The sequence below is a fragment of the Vipera ursinii genome (genome assembly GCF_947247035.1).
Source record: "Vipera ursinii genome assembly, chromosome: 3".
Lineage (NCBI taxonomy): Eukaryota > Metazoa > Chordata > Lepidosauria > Squamata > Viperidae > Vipera > Vipera ursinii.
The window spans coordinates 41,950,395-41,972,046 of record NC_139516.1 but is presented as its reverse complement, the minus strand read 5'-3'; the positions used below and the strand labels follow the sequence as shown (position 1 = coordinate 41,972,046).

At 36.1% G+C, this 21,652-nt stretch overlaps 1 protein-coding gene across 1 annotated transcript in view; it reads right to left on the bottom strand.

Annotated features, from left to right (window-relative positions):
* CD34 (CD34 molecule) overlaps positions 1-4,213 on the bottom strand; it is a 35,393-nt gene extending 31,180 nt beyond the window's left edge. Inside the window, exon 1 of the mRNA XM_083358443.1 lies at positions 3,970-4,213. Coding sequence (XP_083214569.1) covers positions 3,970-4,048 — 79 coding nt within the window. The 5' untranslated portion in view covers positions 4,049-4,213. The remainder of the gene's footprint in view (positions 1-3,969) is intronic.
* Between the last annotated feature and the right edge of the window lie 17,439 nt (positions 4,214-21,652).

The window sequence follows — 21,652 nt, the reverse complement described above, 5'->3', positions numbered from 1 at the left end:
ATGGGCCTAGACAGGATATGGGTGTGGGCTTTACACTCACGAATTGCACAAAGAAAAGACTGAGGAGAATGTGAGAAGGAGAGAAGTTGACAACTTAAAACATTACAACACCTGGTTAAGCCAACTCCTTGCTCATTTACTCTACTCAAATGTAATAGCTGAAGTGCCTACAACATCAGTGTTTTATTTTTTTTGTAATGGATTGCATATGATGTCAACATCTGAGTTTTGTCATCTTTCAAACTTCAAAAAACAGTTTTAAAAACCTCACACCACAGTTCATTATATAATATTAGGATATTATTGCTCAACATTCTATTTCAGTTCAGTTCAAGTAATTTAACTTTAAAATGTCATTAGAATTTGAATTAAATCAGATATAATCCCTATTATAACCTATCCTTCTGCAAGTTTCTACACCAATTCAGGTTGTATATATTGGAAATAAAATTAACATAAAAGTGCTAAAATTAAATTTAGCATTGCTATGGTATAATCTCTGGTGATTTCAGATTCAGATTATTCCCATTCTATTAATCCTCTTGAAAACTTTTTGAAATATCTTTTTTCTAATATTGATGAAAAAGCAAAGAAGCAGGAGAAACAAATGACTAAATAAATCCCAGCACATAAGTTACCTCCTTTCTATGAATAAACATTGAAAAATTATCTAGATTTTTCTGTTTGCTCTGGAAAACAAGGAAAAAGAAAAATGTGCAAAGATAAAAATTTGTCTTGTTAGATGAGCAAAACAAGCAAGCAAATAAATAAATAAATAAATAAATAAATAAATAAATAAATAAATAAAGTTAAAGTTGATTAACTTAATTTTTGATTGAATATTTTGATTAAATAATTGGGGAACACTTCCCCAGTGCAAAATGTAGAAGTGCACAACTCTTTTGCCCTTTAGATTTAACCCAGCAAATTTGCAATGTGACCGTGGTCAAGACAATTGAATCTGAAACCTGATAAGGGAAAGTTAAAATGAAACATTAAATGACTGTGACTGTTAAATGTTTATCTTTTCAGCCACATGTAAATTAGATCATGTTTCTTTTCTAAAGTTGCTTCAGCAGGTCAGGTCTCTTTAGCATTTTAACTCTTTAACTTTTTAACTCTTCTTGATTATGGATTCTGTAAGATTATCAAAAGAAAATACATTCCCATATTTCAGTTGCTATCTGTTATTTGTACACTTGTGTATTTAAATCATTCAGGTTTTTCAGTAAGAATAGACATTTCTTTAAAAAAGAAAAAGAAGGAATGGGTACAACCATACTTTTCTGAGAAATTGCCTTCTGGATTTTTCATTTTGCTTAGAGAGCTTTCTCTTCTGATTTTTCTTAAGAAATGAGGATCTCCAAGGAATTTTACCATGGCAATTTAAATAAAGCCTCCTAGTCAATTACTTATTTTGCTTTTTGCTACATTCATGGAATTTAATGAAGAGATTTGGCTTACTCCTAACTCTAATAAAATACTGAATTTACATATCATTGAGAGAGAGAGGGGGGGGAGGGAGGGAGGGGGGGAGAGGGAGATTTGTATTATAAAGATAGTGGGAAAGAATTCAAGAATCCACAAGTGCACAATAATCTCCTTAAAATGACTGCCAAGTATATACAAATTCCAAAACCCAAACTTCTCATGCATCTCCAAAATGGAAAACAGTCACCGCCATTTTTTGGAAGCCTTTGCTCCTTGGACCCAATTCAATACTCAGTTACATAGCCAATGGCCTTGGATACATTTTCTTTCAAGATGCATCTCAATCTTTCAGTAGAACATGAATACAAATTATGAGGCAGATTGAAATATATATCCATATAGTCAATTTGGCTACATATTGCAAAACCAATTCCGTGTTTTTCTAATTTCTGGTTAAGGGCCTGTCTATGGATTGAAACCTGCACTTGGACAACTGGCAAGTTGCTCTTCTAGTAACATGAGAACTTTCACAACTGTTAATAAAGTACTTGAAGATATTGCCTAGAATAGAGAAATAAACACACACACACACACACACACACACACAGAGACCATGATTACCGTGATTATCTGAAAGTTAATTAGGAGGCAGTTTTCATATATGATAACTAAAAAAGGATTCAAGTTATTATTTGAATGGTCATGTTCAGATATCCCATCCTTCTCAGGCATGATCAGGTTTTTACAGTTGCAAATTAGGGCACAAAGGACTCAAAATAATACAGTCTACTTGTCCCAGGGTTATTTACAGGCCAGATATTGTCCTTACCACCCCACTATGTTATAAATATTGACTAAGAGCTGATTATCTACATCCACTAAAACAGCAATGCATAGCTGTATTTTTTGTAAAGAATTTTATTTACACAATGTCTGCTACTGCAGAAAGAACTTGTAAGTTCTTTATATGATAGATAACATTGTTATACCAATATAGAATACATTTTTTCTATGTAATAATAGGCATTTCACCCAGAAACACTGGAGGATAGTTATTAGGGAATGTGGACAACGTGCAGGTTCCCAGCAGGTGTCTAATGTATATTTCTTGGCATTTGGACAAGCAAACAGAATCAAACATGTCAACTGAAAACAATTGGGGATCCTTTGGGGAGCACTTCAAAGTACAATAGATATAAAATATTCAGAAAAAGAACAGTATACCATCTAATGATATGCTGAATAAAAAATTGAGTAAGTTGGCTACTTTTCTTCTTGGACAGAACATTTCAGTTGGTCTATAGTCCAATCAGTTGTTGACCATTTTCACCTGTGGTTATCATCATGAGAACATCTTCACTTACAGCTGAGCTTTATTAACTATTAAAACAAACTGAAAAAAGATAATACAATGGCACATGACCCATTGCTCAGAAAGGAAGGACTTTTTGAATGGTAAAATATCCTCATGCATGGTCAAATAAATTGTAAAATGCACTATCAACTGGTGAATATATTCATCTGATAAACTCTGCTTTACTCTTTGCTACTGTTAGTATTGTGGGTGGTTTTGATTGTATTAATGACTGTTTTTCACTAAAAAATATTTATTTAAAGAGTCTGGATATTGCAGTACGCAACATGTTCAAATAAAAAAACATTTTCTAGGTACATTGTGGACACAAAGCCAGCTAGGTGACCTTGGTTCACTCACTCACTTACTATTAGCCCTACGAAGGAGATAATAGCAAAACATTTCTGAAAAAATCTTGCCAATAAAACTTCAGGGACTTGTCCAGGTGGTAATCAGGAATCAACACTGACTGGAAGGCAAGCATGCACATGTGCACATGCAGGCACACACGCACACACAGAGACATTTATACCAAATATATTTTATCTTGCTGCATTTTTAAAGTATTTTCAGAAAGATAAAGCATTTGCAATTAATAACTGTTTTTGAAACTAAACATTGGACAGTAGGGATTGGGAGAAGGATACATTTTAAAGAGTAAGCTTAAATAAATACACTAATTAGCAGACCAAACCTACCCCTTTAAGATATTAAAACAATAAACTATATAGCATAGACATTTGAGATTACAAGCATAGAATTTATTCTTTAAAAAAAACTTAACAGTATGTTTGCTTTTACTTATCTATTCTGGGTTAAGAATGAATGATAAAAATACGTGCTAGGATCACTAAGCATTCTCGATGATTTGTGGAAAAGCATACAGATGCAAAGCAGTGAATAAAGCACCTGCATCTGTTATCTGTATGCATTTCATCACAAAGGGAGGCTACACATCTGTAACCATTTCTGTCTATAAATCACTAATTTGGAAGATTTTGATTCCACACTGCATTCTTTTACTACTTTCATCTGCCTTTCGAACCTCAAAGGGATTGGCATTACTTTAAAACTACACACTTCTGTTAATATTTCATAAGCTATGGCATACAGACTCCTAATTCCATTCTTTCACTTTTATGAATCAGAGGTTCATAGGTTGTACCTTCTTTTCAAATACTCACCCAGCAGGCACAAAACATAGAAGGTTGCCCAGAGGAATTTCTTCTCCTTCATGATCTTAAAACTCCACACTAGCATCATTCCCAGGACAGAAGCAGTGTCCAGGACTAACAATTGAATGATTCTCAGAGCTCCCCTCAGACCGAGTTTCTCTGCTGTGTTCTGGAGGCTTCAGTGTTTCTTCCTATTAACTAAAGCTTTTTGAGGTCAGTTCATTGTGGGATAGGATTCCCTCCTAAAACATGTGTTTGTGGCTCAAGATTGTGAGGTGGAGTTTTCTGAAGTCTGATCTCATAGCTTTATATAGTTCAGAAGAGTCTGTCAACATCATTGTTAAACTTCCCCTCACCCTACAATAGCACATCAGTTAACACTTTCCTGGAAACTTCTTGCTTTCATTATGGACAGAGCATACAGCTTTAAAATGTATATATAAGTATGCGAACAAATATTCTGGATACTTTAACATGAGCAGTGCTGGAAAAATTTTAAAACCACATCTCTTCTATTAAAAATAGTTTTGATTACTTGCAATATTTAAACAAAAAGAAATCAAGAACTAACCGGTGAAAGGCACTTTTAAAGTAAGATTTTCTCCATGTGAAGAAAAGCAAACAGAAAGAAAGATTTAAAATCAGTTAGCTTCAAGCCAACTGGGAGAGAACTTTAGCTAGAAGCATACTGAAATTGAAGGACTTGAGAACAGAATGTTATAAAGCCAGTGGAGGGAGCCTTACTGGGGCAGGTAGCAGTTTCTTATTGAACAGAAGATTCTTAGGAATCTTTATAAGCTTTATTACATGCAAGAAAGGGCACTTAAAACATTTGGCTAGCTATTTTCTAAAAGCCTCTGGCATAGCAATTTGCATGCAGGTTTACAGAAGTTTCTTAATGCTGTCCACAAAGTATATTTAGAAAATGATTACATTTTTACTGGACTATCACCATGCATTGATCTAGGAAGTGTGCTATCAACTGGGCACTAAAACCCTGTATTATCTATTGCAAGGGCAGACAGTCATCTTAATTTGAAGCTCACATTTAGAATTTCCACAGTATATTGGCATTCTCACAAAACTATTAGTACCGCTTTATAAAACCCTAGTGAGACCACACCTGGAATACAGTAACCAGTTTTTTTTATTTTTATTTTTTAATTTTAATTCCATTTATATCCCGCCCTTCTCCGAAGACTCAGGGCGGCTTACAAGCTTAGCAGTAGCCTTCATTCTATGTATATGCCTGCTTATTAGGGCTTTCACACACACACACCCCAAGCGGCATTATTACAAAGTCAGCTTAATTGCCCCCAACAATCTGGGTCCTCATTTTACCTACCTCGGAAGGATGGAAGGCTGAGTCAACCTTGGGTTTTGGTCACTATACTACAAAAAAGATGTTGAGACTTTGGAAAAGTTCAGAGAAGAACAACTAAAATGATCAAAGGCCTGGAGACTAAAATATATGAAGAACGGCTGCAGGACTTGGGTTTGGCTAGTCTAAAGAAAAGAAGAAATAGGGGTGACATGATAGCAGTATTCCAGCATCTGAGGGGCTGCCACAAAGAAGAGGGGTCAAACTATTCTCTAAAGCACCAGAGGGCAGGACAAGAAACAATGGTTAGAAACTGACCAAAAAGAGAAGCAACCCGGAATTAAGGAGAAACTTCCTAACAGTGAGGACAATTAACCAGTGGAACATCTTGCCTTCAGAAATCATGGACACGCCATCACTGGAGGTTTTTAAGAAGAGACTAGACATCACTTGTTTGAAATGGTATAGGTTCTCCTGCTTGGGGGGGTGGGTGGACTAGAAGACCTCCAAGGTCCCTTCTAGCTCTATTCTATTATCTTAAGAAGTCTTGCACATTCATAAAGTTTTGCCATGGGGGCAAGAGCAGTCACCGAACAAAATAGCAGTCTTTTATTAGATATTTCTTGTCATCTTCTATAGTTCATTAGGACAGAATCCTCCCAGCTATCACACTTTTTAAATATATATATTTCATACTCTTATTCCTACTACTACAGGATTGCTTCAGTGGTCAGGTAAGTATTTTTGAGTGTCTTACTATGAAATTAATATAGTAGTCGAGTGAAATGGGAACAGACCAATCTACATGGGGAGGCTGGGCTAGTTAGCCATAATAGTTACTATCTGTGCTTTTTTCTATTTACTGAGTTAGAGTCACATTAAGGGAACACTGTTTTGATATTATTCCCATTTAATGTCAGATTAGACTCCAAAACACCCCCACAAAGAAGCCATCTTATAATAGATCAACTGGTCATCTCTCTCAAAAGAGAATGTGCAACCCTTTTTTCCAGTGGGTTTTGATAGCACAATAATGCCCAATTTTTGCTTCTCTTTTCTTGCGAGTCAGAATTAAACATTTTAAAAGCAAGCTTGATCTGAGTTTTGAACAGGACAGAGTTTTCAAAATTTGAATGATATGCCGGGTAGATGGGATTCCATTATTTCTTGAGAAACTGAGATCCAATGTGGGAAAGCAGTGGGTCACAATAAATATACATTTTTGTAGTTCTGTCCATTTAATTTCATTCTAAGAGTAAACTGGTCCAACCACAGAAGAGACAGTTGTTTTCAATCTGCACATACTACAATAAGCAGTTTTATGTTCCTTGCATTCTTTTATATATTCACCCAAACACAACATGTTCAAAATATACAAAACTCTCAATTTTCTTTTCTCCTTGCTTTTAAACTCCAATTGAGTCTCATTCTCAGCAGTAAACACATAAGCAGTGACTGTAACAAAAGGCATGTTTTCTGAGTTCATTTCCACTCCAGAAAGCTTTTAAAATGAATATCATTGAAAGGCAATGTAATATTATATAAGTATTGCAACGTTCCACAGTCTTTCAATTGATGTTGAAGAATTGAATAATAAAGAAAAAATAATAATATTTCAAGAAACTATGCCAACATATCAGCTATCACATTTTAAAACTTTTTAATTATATCCATGTTTTTCTTAAGAAATCTCACCTGCTTGATTAAAATTTAGGTATTATACCTATGCTAAAATGGGTGATTTTTTCAGTATTGAAAATTGTAATGATCATCTGCACATACCTTTCTTACATTGAGAACATATTTTGCAAAAATAAAATTCTTCTCCAAACATTTATATCTGAAATGTATATTTCCTTATTTCAGGTATAGAGACAGGAAAGAATTTGGAGGTATTTATCTTCCTTTTTAATGTAAGTTCAACATATAAATACATTTTTGAAACATATTAAAAGTAATTTTGCATAGGTCCCATAGGTTAAAGGAATACCTCATAATTTCCAGCAACAGGATTGGACAGGCCATTTTTATACACTTGCTATATGTGGCCCTGCTGGCTGCTTTCTCCTTAGCCATGACCCCTGTGGGTAAATATGATCTGGTGCAGCTTTAGAACAAGTCTAGGGCAGTTCACTGCTAGACAAGATTCAGGCTAAGAGGCCAGCTGTTGGCCAGCCAATCTGGAGGAGAAGGATGAGCCAAGATAAGAAGTAGTTGTTGCAATTGGAACCTGTGGCTTGATCTAATTCAGATAACACCCCTGGATAAAAGCCATTCAGCTAGGCTTTTGTTGCTGGATTTAAAAGGTTGATAAATTTAAAAAGTCAAAGCTGGAATGTCCCTATAGAAATGACTAAGGAGGGTCATTGCTCATTCATTCTCTACTAAAAAAAAGTTTCACATGCTGACATTTTGAGAACACTGCCAGTGTTAATACCTTGCAAGGCAATGAAATGCAAGGCAATGACAAGTTAATGGCGATCTTTTTATGGAAGGAAGAAATACCTAGGATTTTTCTTTTAAAGCTATGGATGGCATATGTGAAGATGGTTTTGATTTTCCAGATTTTAAAATAATATTTGACATGAAAAAGACATTGATTTTTCTGCAAGCTTATTGTAGAACATTACTTGGTACTATAAATTTCAGTCAAGTTTTTCATTGTTGCTATAGTGGAAATGTAGGTCCTATTGGGTAGAAAATTAAATTTGACTTTAGCTATTATGAAAAATTAATGCTCTGGAGTAATCTTATTTAAAATAGTTGGAAAACTTTCCTTGGAAAATCTGGGTAGAAAATAGGATTAGTGCTTTTAATCAAGTAGTGTATAATGATATCTTTATCATGTTTGAAGGAGTATAATAGGAATACTGTATAACTTGTATAAAACAGTCAAAAATACAATTTATGTATCTTTTAAATTTATTGTTTGGTCCTGATACTCTCTTGGCTTCCAAAATTTCTAAAGCATTCTGTATGAGAATGCCTTTTCAATGACCAAACCAACATTGTTCTGCAAAAATTAAAACTCTACATCAAGAAATATAGACAAGAAATGTACAAGAGATATGGTATAGTGCAGGGGTAGGCAACCTCGGCTATTTTATGACTCATGGACTTCAACTCCCAGAATTCCTGAGTCAGCTGACTTAGGAATTCTGGGAGTTGAAGTCCATGAGTCATAAAAGAGCCAAGGTTGCCTACCCCTGGTATAGTGAGTTGGAATATCTTATGTTGCAAATCAATGACCAGGTTTTTTTTTAAGAAAAGTTATGTTTTACATGATTTCAAAATTAATTTCATACTGGAAAAAATACTGTACTGGATTAAAAAAGTTGGCTCATTAATTTAATTATTTAATTTTAATTTATCAACTTCCAGATTTTCAATTAGATTAGTTGTGAGGCAAAATTAGACAATATAATTCCCTATTCTATGAGTTTAATTCAGTAATAAAATTTGAATAGTAATGATGTTTATATACAAATATATAATTACATTTTTACAATGAAGAATATGATGTTTTGAAATCTTGGATACTTTTTAAAAAAATTCTTTAATTCTTTCCCCATATCCCCTTTTAGTTAATATTGCTTACAGAAATTCCTTTATACAGTTATAGTTTATATGTTTGTTGTTATGTAGAGCTGGCTTTTCATTAGAATAAAGGAGTAACTGCCTATTTACTGGGTGACTTCCATACCTGTAACAATTGATAGGACTGAAACATATATCCTTCCAGAATATACTATTTTTATTTATGTGATAAAAATTTTTGAGAAACATGTACAAACCCATGACTAATATCAATAGATTTGCATACTAAGACATTCTGTTGAGGCTTTAGTAATGTAACATGTTCACAAGTGAGTTGAAAATATTTTTCAAATGCCATCATAGTATGTAAACTAAATATTTTTGATATTTTTAAATGATTCATTATTGATTTTTACTTTATATATACTTCAAATTTAATATCCTGTCTTTTTACTGGATGACATTACAGAATAATAAAAATTCCCAATAACAACCTCAATCCCTGCTCAGATAATGATACTATGCCAGCTGGAAAATGCTGATCTCATTCATTTTATCAAACTGATGCAAAGGGAAAACTTGCCACAATAATCAATTGACTCTACTGCAATGGAATTAAAAAAGACTATGGTGTTTCAAATTACTATCTAACCTAAGACATCCAATTCATAAAGAATGTAATTCCAGACAAAGTACACGGAACAAAGTCATCTGATAAAGTTCCTGTGAAAGAAATGTCACATCCTATTCCAGCCTTTTATCAAGTTATGCTGTGATGCATATTTGGGCCTCTTGAATGTGGGTGTGGGGTTAGTTAGGCCCTAGGAACAAAGGAATGTGCATACATATTGGCTACTTCAGTTGTAATGAATAGGAATTCTGGTTATCAGAAGTCAGCAGCATCAGAGAAATGAAGAAACCAACCCAGAGGTTAATAAAGCAAAATACTCATTAATGTCTGAACCAATTGTTCTAGCAAACATAAATTCAGAATCTGAATCAGGATTTGTAATTGATTTTCCATTAGTCCTTTGTTAAAGAACAACAAGGAATGTTTTGGTTTCCCCTTTGATTTCTTATTAATTTAATCTCTTATATAAGGTAGAGGACACAAATAGGGATTATCTGACATTAGGTATCAACTGCTTTTAAACAATTAATTATTAACCTATGCCATTTCACTGTTATATCTTGACATAGCGAAAGATTTAAATAAAGCTTAAAGTTTACAAATATTGTAAATTTATATTTACTTGTTGAATTTCTATGCCACTGCAACAATGAGACTCTATTACTTCAAGTGTAAAAAAACCTATTTCTAATGATTAAAAAAACCTTTTAGAGATAGCTCATACTTAAGCATAAGACTGGAAATTACTCTTCCAAGAGAATATCTGTTCCTAAAATAGTTTATTCCAGTATTTTTAGTTGTATCTACTATTTTCTACTGCAATGTTTAATTAGTATATTTTTGCAACATGTATAACAAAATGTATAGTCTTTATAGTTGTTGTGGTTCTATATCATTCAGAATATTTAAGGTTTACCATCGTCATTAGTGCTTTCAATAAGTTGTCTGTTTTCCTGTTTTCCACCATAACTCAAATGCTTCAACTTTTATTTTTTTAAACATGAATTACATTTGGGAAAATTGTACCATTGGCAATATCAATTGTCAGTGTGATGGCTCTGCACATTGTGTCTAGATGCTTTATTGTCTTTTTCTCAAATTGCAGATATTTCATGTTTCATGGCCACTGACCCCATGCCTATGATTTTTTGAGCCTACAAAGATAAAGTCTACAGCTATTTCAATTTCTTCGTCACCTAATTCCATTTTGGCATTGTCTTTTGACGCAAATTTTGTCTCATATTAATGCTGATTTCTGCAGTCTCCACTTTCTCTTTTGATAAGAAATGCCTTCAGCCTCCCTCACTGCCTGCCATCAGGATAGCAGCATATCTGAAGTTACTGGTGTTTTTCTGATCAATTTTATTTCTAATTTCTATTTCTTCTGGTTCAGCATTCCTCATGATATATTCTTCATAAGAGTTAAATAAGTAAGGGGATGGTACACAAATTGTTCCACTAATTCCTCAATTTCGGACTATTTAATTGCATCATATTCCATATTCTAACAGTTGCTTCCTATTCACTGTGTTGCTAGGCAAAAGAGGTGCCCTGATATGCTCATGTTTTTAAAAGGCTATCCAAAGTTTGTTCTAGGCTACATAGTAAAAAGTCTTAGTATAATCAATCAAGCAGAAACAGATGTCTTTTTGGAACTCCCTTGGCTTTTTCATTATCCACTGGATGTTAGTACTGTGACCTCAAGTGCCTTTGCCTCTTCTGAATCCAACCTGCACATCTGGCTATACTTCTTCCATGTATTATTGAAATCTGAATTGCAAAAAAACTATTACTTTCCATCTCCTGTATGATGACACATGCTAGTTTTACATTTCAGAATACATTGGTATATATAGAAAATCTGTTGAAAACTTGTTTGTTAAAAATTAAGAAGACACTTAGTCTGAATGTTACAGGAAGTAGAATGTGCAAGTATATCTGTGAGACAGTCATCATGTAGGATAAACTTCACAAAGCAGTCTGAGTTCCACATTCCATGTGACTGATCTGTTTGTTTAAATAAACACCCCTGCATATTGTACATGCTCAATTAAAACAAATTGCATAAGTTCAGTTGAGGATAAATGTTACAATCCAATTTCAGCAAAACTGATATTCCTTGGAATATATCACATAATGAAGAAAAAACAACAACCCGGCATCAAGGGTATTTGTAGTGATGGGGGAGTGTATGTTAAAAAACTCAAGATGCATTGCATGTAAAAAACCTGTATGGTGCACAGACATGGCCACCCCCTTGATTTTTGGGGGGATTTCCCTTCCCCCACAGATGTCCCTGAACAATATACCTGAGAATTTGCAGGAGTCATTTCTTTGAGAACTGAGTAAGTACAGCTTCTTTCCATATATTCAGAATCAGACTCTTTCCTGAAGATGAGCACTATATGACTGATATGGAATGTAGAAATGGGCCTTAGATGTCCTTCTAACTAAGTTTTTCTCTATAACAAAGCCCAGATTATATGGATACGTTTATGTCAATATAGGAAAGGAAAGGTCTTGACAATTGACAGCTACTTCATTGATACTATTAATTTAATAAATGTCAAATATAACATTGTTGCATCTGAAAGAATGTTTGATTTGGTAACTTCCATAAAATACAGCTGCTATAACTAACTGTCTGCATCAGTATTCACCAATATAAAACCATGTGGTGTAAATCTTGAAACAAGTCACAGTAAAAGCTCATTATGCAATTTTTGGCCTAAGTATTTTATAGTTTTCCTGTTTTTGTACTGTTGAAAACCAAAGGGAGGGGAGCTCAAGTAGGACCATTAGTGTTCTCTTTCCCACCGTTCTTTAGCATTTCTGACAAAATGACTATTTTGACTATTGAACTTTGGAACATGCCTGTAGGAAGATTTGCCTTCTACATTATCAATTGATTTCAATTTCTCCATATACAACAAAACCGGCTACAGGGCTATTAATTCAAATGAGTTTATTAATAAAACAGTACAGCTTAGGAGTCAGACAGTATGATCCAATCTTTTAAACACTGAAAGCCATTTTGGTGTTAATCCATGTGTTCTTCCTGTTTAGCTTGCAAAGTGCCTAGGACAATAAAAACGTTATCTTGCAACTAGTAATTTGGACTACATACATTCCTTTTTTTATTACAGTTCAGTACAATTCTCAGGCAGAGTTCTATAATAAAATAAAAATGGGCTCATATACTGTAGCTGTAAAACTTTCTAGACAAAAAGATCACCTTGTTTTAAAGAAAAAAGAGCATTTTGTCCAATTGAAGGTGGCGAAATCTAGTTACAGAATCTTAAAAAAGATTTGGGCTGCAAAAGCCTGGATGACTATTAGATAGTGGCAGAGTTCAATTTTTGGTATCAAATCTGATAGCCTAAGAAAGAAAGCTCAGGAAGATTACCACACATGTGGCTTCTCCTGCGCTTAGGGGAGGTTTAGAATAATAATAATAATGAATAATAAGGTTTAGAATAATAAATATAAAAATAATAATGAAAATAGGCTGGCTTCAAGATAATACAGTATGTGGCAGTGTCAGCAGTTCCAGGCATTTCATGGTTGGATGCTATAACACCACTGGTTTCCATTGAGCTTCTAAGTGCAACCCAAGATGCTGATTAAAACTTCAGAGGACAGCCTTTTGTCACCTAAAGACCATGAGCATCCCTTGCCATCCATTCCCATTCAAACAACTGTCACCCATCAGTCTGAATCATTTTTTAAAATATAAAAGCCACTCAATGCTAAGATGCAACAAAAAGCTTTGGATATGTAGCAGAGCACTCTAATGCTTTGTTTCTTAGTTTCATAATATAGGATAATATTTAATGATTTTATATCAACCGCTTCCAAGTTGAAAGCTTCCATATTTTGAACTTTCATAATGAAAAACTGATTTTACTTGCTAGAATTATGCACATTGAAATTTAAGACAAATGAAGGGTACCGTATTTTCCGGCGTATAAGACGACTGGGCGTATAAGACGACCCCCTACATTTCCTGTTAAATTATAAGGTTTGGGCTATACTCGCCGTATAAGACTACCCCTCTTCCAACGCACACTAAATAAAAATTAAAAAACATCAGATTTGATTTTCATATGGTAATTTTAATTCAAATGCTTATGACATGCAGGTGCTTAGTAGGAAAACTGTCACTTATAAACGTACACTTATAAACATACTCCAACACTGGAGGTTTTTAAGAAGAGACTGGACAGCCATTTGCCTGAAATGGTATAAGGTTTCCTGCCTGAGCAGGGGGTTGGACTAGATGACCTCCAAGGTCCCTTCCAACTTTATTATTATTATTATTATTATTATTATTATTATTATTATTATTATTATTATTATTATTATTATTATTAGGCTGTTCGTCATCAAACATGTAAACATAAAACAGTGCAAGTGGATTAAACTATAATAAACTATAATTTTTAAAAACTTCCAGTGTTGGAGCATTCACCACTTCTGGAGGCAGGGTGTTCCACTGGTTAATTGTTCTAACTGTCAGGAAGTTTCTCCTTAGTTCTAGGTTGCTTCTCTCCTTGACTAGTTTCCATCCATTGCTTCTTGTCCTGCTTTCAGGTGCTTTGGAGAATAGCTTGGCTCCCTCTGCTTTGTGGCAGCCCCTGAGATATTGGATCACTGCTATCATGTCACCCCTTACCCTTCTCTTCGTTAAACTACACATACCCAATTCCAGCAACCATTCCCTATTTTCCTAATTCACTTTTTCACTTTTCCTAATTCACTCTAAAGCTTTCCCTGTGCAGAGCCTTAAGTAACACCAGCTGCCTGCAATTAGTGCAGGTTTGCATCCCACCAGGCTCAAGGTTGACTCAGCTTTCCATCCTTCCAAGGTAGGTAAAATGAGGACTCAGATTGTTGGGGGCAATAAGCTGACTTTGTAATAATGCTGCTTGGGGTGTGTGTGAAAACCCTAATAAACAGGCATATACACAGAATGAAGGCTATTGCTAAGCACATTGATTTGTGCTTTAAATTGTAAGCCACCCTGAGTCTTCGGAGAAGGGCAGGATATAAATGGGATTTAAAAAAAAAAGACCAAATGGGAGATCTGCTCCAAGTTTTCCAGCCAGCCCGCCCAGTTCCTGAGTCAAATGTGTCCTTAGAGCTAAGCCACTGCTCTGGCTGCTGCCTTCCCCACCTGCCTTTCAAGTTGGGATATACTACAGCTGCTCTTCAACTTTAGAAGGAAAGACGCCCAGACCCCAGCCTGTAAAAAAATCACAGAATGCAGCTTCTTCTCCAATTGGTCCCACTTTCCCTGCACAGACTAAATGGGAGATCCGCTCCAGGTTTTCCAGCCAGCCCTGTCCCTAAATTTTCAGCACCCGGCGTATAAGACGACCCCTGACTTTTGAGAAGATTTTCATGGGTTAAAAAGTCGTCTTATACGCTGGAAAATACGGTACTCAATTGAGATTATTTTCATGTACTAAAAAATGAACTTACTTTTGTCTCTCTTTCCTTAGAATGGTTTCTTTCACCTTTTATTGATACTTTTTGTACTATATCTGTTACATTTCTCAATATTTCTGTCTTTATTATTTTCTGTTAATCATATAAGATTTGAAATAATGAGTATCATTAGAGTGAGAAGGGAGAAAGCAATATTTTATTCCAAATCAATTTCAAAGTCACAGAAGACAAACACAGTAACAGGTTATTTCCCTTTTACAGTGTTACAAGCACCTATTTAATATATGCGTGCAGTACCTCTAAATATTAAGTGGTCTGAATTTACATAAAACAGTTAGAAATTTGTTTTCCTGTGTCTTACATTTAATGTTCTGCATTTTTTCCCAGCTGACTCATCAACTAGGCAGCAGCCCCAGATAAATATTTCATTTTTGTGCTCTCATAAAAGGTCAAAATATATGTCTCAGTTCCTGCTAAGAATTTTTATTTAAAATATTTTACCAGTCAATTTTCCAACTTGCTGATTGACTGCTGTTATTAACCCACAGTTAGTGAGGAAAAGCTAGGAAATTATTATCTGATTGCTGTTGTGTTTGAAGAAATGTGATTCCAACATATTGTAAATTTCTCCTTAGGAAATTATTTGATGTTTCTGAGAAAAATCTGTTTGTTTCCAAAAGAATAGTCAGCTTTTAAGAAAGGAGGCCTGGATTAGCCAATTTTAGGAAAGGATAATAAATAGTTTGCCAACTTGATTTATTGGACGACATCTCTGTCACTCATAAATAGAGATCATCCCTGGAAGAAATACTATTTCTTATTTTGATAGTTTGGTTATTTCTTCTTTCACGCAAATTCTTCAAGCTTATAATGAGCTAATTTGAAGTAAAGTAATGAGGAAATACAAAAAAGTTCTCAGCTTGAAAGTTTCTTCAAGGTTTGTATCATTTCTCAAACTTGTCTTATTGAATGTCTGCTATTTTCATTGCATTCTAGGACTTTTTCCAAACTAAAGATGACAAACTGTGCTGTGATTTTCTCTGCCATTTCACCAGTATTGATAATGGCAACCTAAGACATTTGACTGCCAAAGGCAGAACAGCAAATAAAATTCTTACTCCACCTCAATCTAGTCAAAATCAAAACTAGCCAAGATATTTTGGCACTTGGGACAGAAACTCCCATAAGTTCTTCTTCGATTAGTAAAAATACAATAAAAATATATTAAATAATGGTCAGCTTACTGTCCTTTCGTGACACTAAAGTCATGATTTTAACTACATTTCCTGGGATACAGTTGTATCACTATTATCAGCATATTGCCGATACCAAACCCAAAACTTTTGAATGACCTCCAAAAACTAATGACTTCATACAGATGATGGGACAGAAGGTAAAGCCCCAAATAATTCCATATTGTAGTGACTGAGAGCTCAGTGTCTCATCTCCATCCACATCAACTGGGAATACCCACTTATAAAGTTAACTGAACCACTGAAAAATGGTGTCCTCAATTCTCAACCATCCTAGCCAGTCCAGAAGAATACCAAAGTCAATGGTATTGAATTCCCTTGATAGAACTAGACCTTGCAGAATTGCACTCCCCCATTTAAGCCGTGCAACAGATCATCAATAAGAGTGAACAATGTAGCTGTCATGAATAAAGAGGATGATCTTGGGGAATAGAGGGAAGTTACAATCAGCTAAACAAAAGTTGACCTGAAGCCAAAAAAAAAATAGTTTGTGAAAATGCTTCAAATAACATTCTCTCCTCAATTCTCATGTAGATAAAAGAGGAAGAAAAGGCAGCACATTCAGACTTTGAAGATTTTGTTAGTATATCTGTTTTTAATAAAAGTATCTTTGGACTGTTTATTTCTCAGTCTTTCTCTACCTGCTAGGGATGCAGCAGCTTCTAAGTCTAGTCCCAAAGTCTAAGCAATCCATTTCTTTTAGAGCTTTTTGCAAGTGAAGGTGCACCAAACAGGAGACTTTAAGGAGTCCTTAAAGTCCTTAAAGGACAGTAGTTATTTAATTTAAGTTGTTGTTTAATCTAATCTCTGATGAGTCCAGTGTAGCACCTTGAAGAGGGTTATACTGATACCTTCCTCAGGGCGTTATACTTTTAGCACTTGGATTATTCTTATTTGGAGGAAGAGAAATTTATCAACTGTAATATATAAGCCTAACAGTGTTCTGAAAAACACTCGGATGTAATTTTTCATTAATTTTATTTCTAACAAGCACCTTAGCACTATATTGTCAGCTCTATTCCCATGTGGGAAGGAGAGCTTTGTGCCGCAACAGCCACAGAAGCATCTGTTCCCTTGAAAGTGAAGCAAGGAGATCTGATTTTGAGTTGCCAACTGAATCCAGAGTTTTAGCCATATAAAGGGGAATTCCACAAATCTGATATCAGTTCCTGTCTGTATCATTGTAGAAGAGTCATTATTCTCATCACCTTCAACCTTCTTATTTCCTGACTGCTCTTTTCAGTCACTTGATTTTTCTCCTGTCCACACTGCCTGATTTCCTGGTATTCTTTCATTACATTGAAGTGTGGGACTGAGTAAAAGAAAACAGCAAGCCCATCCGGACTATAAGTGGCAGACTTTGACTTGCCTTTCCTCCCAAAAGAAATCTAAAAATAATACTAAATCATACTAAAAATAGGATCAATTTCAACTTACATGCAGTTGGGTGTGAGAACCTGAAAGGTTGGTATTTCCTAGTATGAATGAAGATTGATTTCAGATTTGTTCATGAAATACATTTCCTAAGTAGGACACCTAGATACAAGTTATGATGAAAATTTAAATAATATATTAGCATTCCGATGGAACATTGCTGATTTGTAGTCATGTTAAGATACATATAGCTATGCAAGAGAGAGAAAACATGGAAACTGTGACATGTACTTCTTCCTCCATTAAAGTGAACTCCTATCAATCTTTACTCAAATAATGATTCCATTGTTCCATGGAAGATGGGAAAATATGAAAGACACCCTTCTTCACTCTCTCTTCTCTGTTATATTTGACACATCTGAGCTCCAAGAACTGATAGTTGGTCTTCAGAATTTGAAGATGAATTGTGAGGTTCCAGTCTTATCTATTATAGATAATAACAGAAAGTGCAATTAGACATAAAAATAACTCTTGGCATATTCATTATGACAAAAGTTCAATCATTGCATATATACCTTTTCTCCTCCAAAGTGCTCTTGTCACTTATACTCTGCCTGATAAGTTGAAATCACATATACATTACAGCCGACCGGCACCCCTCTCTCTCTTGCTTACGGAACGTCAGCTGCAACTTTAAGAGTTATTGTTGGCCGAGAATGGCCCTGACAGATCTGGGACTTGTCTGCAGTGAGAGGGCAGAACAATTAACTATCAATCCATCCTCTGATGTGAGAGATCAGCTGAGGTGGATTTATCCCGGTTGTCTTTAGCCAAGTTTTTGCCCAGATGTATTGCCAATTGTTGTGAGAGAACTGTTATGGCTTTATATCTGCAGCCAGCTTGGGTGAGAGTAGAGCTGGCTTGGCTTGGCTTGGCTTGGACGGGCTTGGCTTAATGGTTTTTTATGTTTTGCCGCCCTGACCTGACAAGGTCAGCAATATTCTTTAACATCTTTACTCTAACTTTATTCTAACCATCTAGCTGCCTACAAATAGCCCAATGTGGACACTCTGGCATACGGCCCGCTTATACTATTCTATTGCAGACTCTGGGTCTGCTTTTTGCTGGATTTATTTAATTATCATCATGCGCCTCAGTTACCCTAGTACGGCTCTGTTCGCCCTCAGGGAGGCACGGTTCTTCAGTGGTTCTCCTCCTATCTCCTGGGACGTTCGCAGTGGGTGTTGGCAGGGGGACAGAGGTCGACCTCGAGGCCTCTCGCTTGTGGAGTTCCTCAGGGGTCGGTCCTCTCGCCTCTCCTGTTCAACATCTATATGAAGCTGCTGGGTGAGATCATTCGTGGTTTTGGAGTTGGGTATCATCAGTATGCTGATGATACCCAGCTTTTCATTTCGACCCCAAACCACCCCAGTGATGCCCTCGACGTGATGTCCCGTTGCCTGGAGGCGGTTCGGGTCTGGATGGGGAGGAACAGGCTTCGACTCAACCCTGACAAGACTGAGTGGCTGTGCATACCGGCATCTTGGGATATTCAGAATATTCCATCTCTTTCTATGGGGGGGTGAGTTATTACCCTCCGTAGATAGGGCTCACAACTTGGGAGTCCTCCTAGATTCACAGCTTTCTTTAGAAGACCATATAGTAAATGTGACTAGGGGGGCCTTCACCCAGGTTTGCCTGGTGTGCCAGTTGCGACCCTATCTAGACCGAGATGCCTTGCGTACAGTCACCCATGTGCTCGTGACCTCTCGTTTGGACTACTGGAACGCTCTCTACATGGGGCTGCCCTTGAGGACCACTCGGAGGCTCCAACTGGTACAGAATGCAGCCACGAGAGTTGTGTTGGGAGTTTCCTGATACTCCCATGTTACACCCCTGCTCTGCGAGCTGCATTGGCTCCCAGTTGTCTTCCGTGTGAGATTCAAGGTGCTGGTAATGACCTACAAAGCCCTTCATGGCATGGGTCCGGAATACCTCAGGGAGCACCTGCAGCTGGCATCAACTTCCCTCCGCCCAGTGCACTCCCACAGAGAGGGCCTCCTCAGGGTGCCACCGGTCAAAGAATGTCAACTGGTGGCCCCCAGGGGGAGGGCGTTCTCTGTGGGCGCCCCAGATTTATGGAACCATCTTCTGGTTGAGCTCCGGATGGCGCCTGACCTTCGCTCCTTCTGGCGCGACCTAAAGACTTACCTGTTCGAACAAGCTGGCCTGGCCTGATGGGCGATGGGTTTGGGTTTTTATTGCTTTTTATCTATTTAACTTATTGTTATAGTTCTTGGGCATCTTGTTTAATCTCTTTTAATTTTTGTATTCTTGTCTTTTAACATGTATTGCCCTGTTCACTGCCCTGAGTCCTTTGGGAGAAGGGCGGTATACAAATAAAAAAAATAAAAAATAATAATAAATAAATAAATAAACTTTAAGAAACCTTGCTTGTTATTCATTTATTTAAAGTATATCCCACTATCTATCAATAAAAGGGCTGCGTAAAAGGCTTGCTGGTCTTTGAACAGGGGATTTTAAAATTTGAAAGTGGTGATCAAGAAATCCCTTTTTGGATTCTCACAATTCTCTGATGATGGGGACCCCAAGACAATTGTCTAACCCCCCACCCTCAAATAATCACTTTCAGGTACATAAAAAATAAGATGGATTTTCAAAGGTCATCACAATTAGCTCTGTATGAATGTATTATGAAAACTGAATATTTATAAGAAGGACGTTCCCAGAAGGATGTATCCAGATTTATGAAACTGGATCCACTACTAGAAAAGTGAACAACTTAACTAGGAAACCCTGAAGGACTGTTGAAATCCTGCTATTGTAAGCCAGTACAAAAAAGCAAGTCAGGCCAGGAAGCAAGCTCAGAGAGCAAAATAGAAAATAGAACAAAAGAATAACCAAAGGATACAGAACACCTCAAATCTCAGACAATTTTTGCTTGTTAGGGAAGGTAGATCTGGAGCAGAAAACACATACATTGTTCCTGTCCAGGATGATCAATTGGCCAGGCTGAGTAAGGTGATGCTCTGATGCGATAGTTAAATGAGAATTTGCAATCTGCATTTTCATGAGTCCCAAAATGAGCAACTGCACATAGATTTCATTAGTTCCCGAGGTTATAGCACAGCAGCACAAGAGCACTTAGAATGGAAAGTTGGACTGTAGGAGTATACTGTTTTTAAAAATTCTCTTTGGGGAATTCCCTATAGCAAAAAGGATTTTCCAGTAACAACTAGCAACATGTAAATTTGCTTTTAGAATGCAAACTGATTTTATCAGTATAATCAGATTGAATCATTTTTGTAAGGTTAAGTCAAGTGTCTTCTCTTCTTCTTACAATAGCTTTGGCACCCTCTTTTGTCCCCATAAGGAGTTCTAAAAAAACTGAAATAATAACTAGATTCTTCTTGTTTATGCCTGTTTTTATTTCCCTCTCCTTCCTCCACCTTTCTAGTAAATATGTTTTAAAACATTTCAAACTCAGTTTAAATATAAAATGTAAATTGTTCCAAAAATAATTACCAGTTGAACACTCTTCACATGTGGGGGGCTGAGATATGTGTGTGAAAGAAATGAATCTCTCTGACTCCGGAAGCTACAGTTGGTAGCCTGGGAGAGAGAGATAAGTATCTTTTGGAAGGCCAAGAACCACTGCTGATTAGGAATGGTTCACTTCCTGTTGCTTCGGAAACAAAAGGGCCACTTTTGGCTGTATATAAATGCATCTTGAAGTGACTGTTTTTGTGTTAACGCACAAAGGAGAGTGTATTCTATTGTCTCGTTGTGTCTCTTGCTCCCTGCGTGGGGGTTATTCTCTCTTCCTTAATTCCAAAACTATATTCTTAAAGAAAAACTATATAGTTTGGAGTAACCTAATTCATATGAGAGACTTAATTCATAGGTCCATATTCCTATGTGTCACCTTGCTAGGCTGAAATCGAACTGTATTAGTAATGGCAATGAACATACAATTTTGCCTGAAATATAGGAAATTATCTCATTTGATGAACAATAGCCATCCTCTCTTTCTAAATTCTAAAAGACGCCCAACTTCGGCTTCAGAGCAACTGTCGTCATTGCATGAGCTAATTGGTCGTGCAA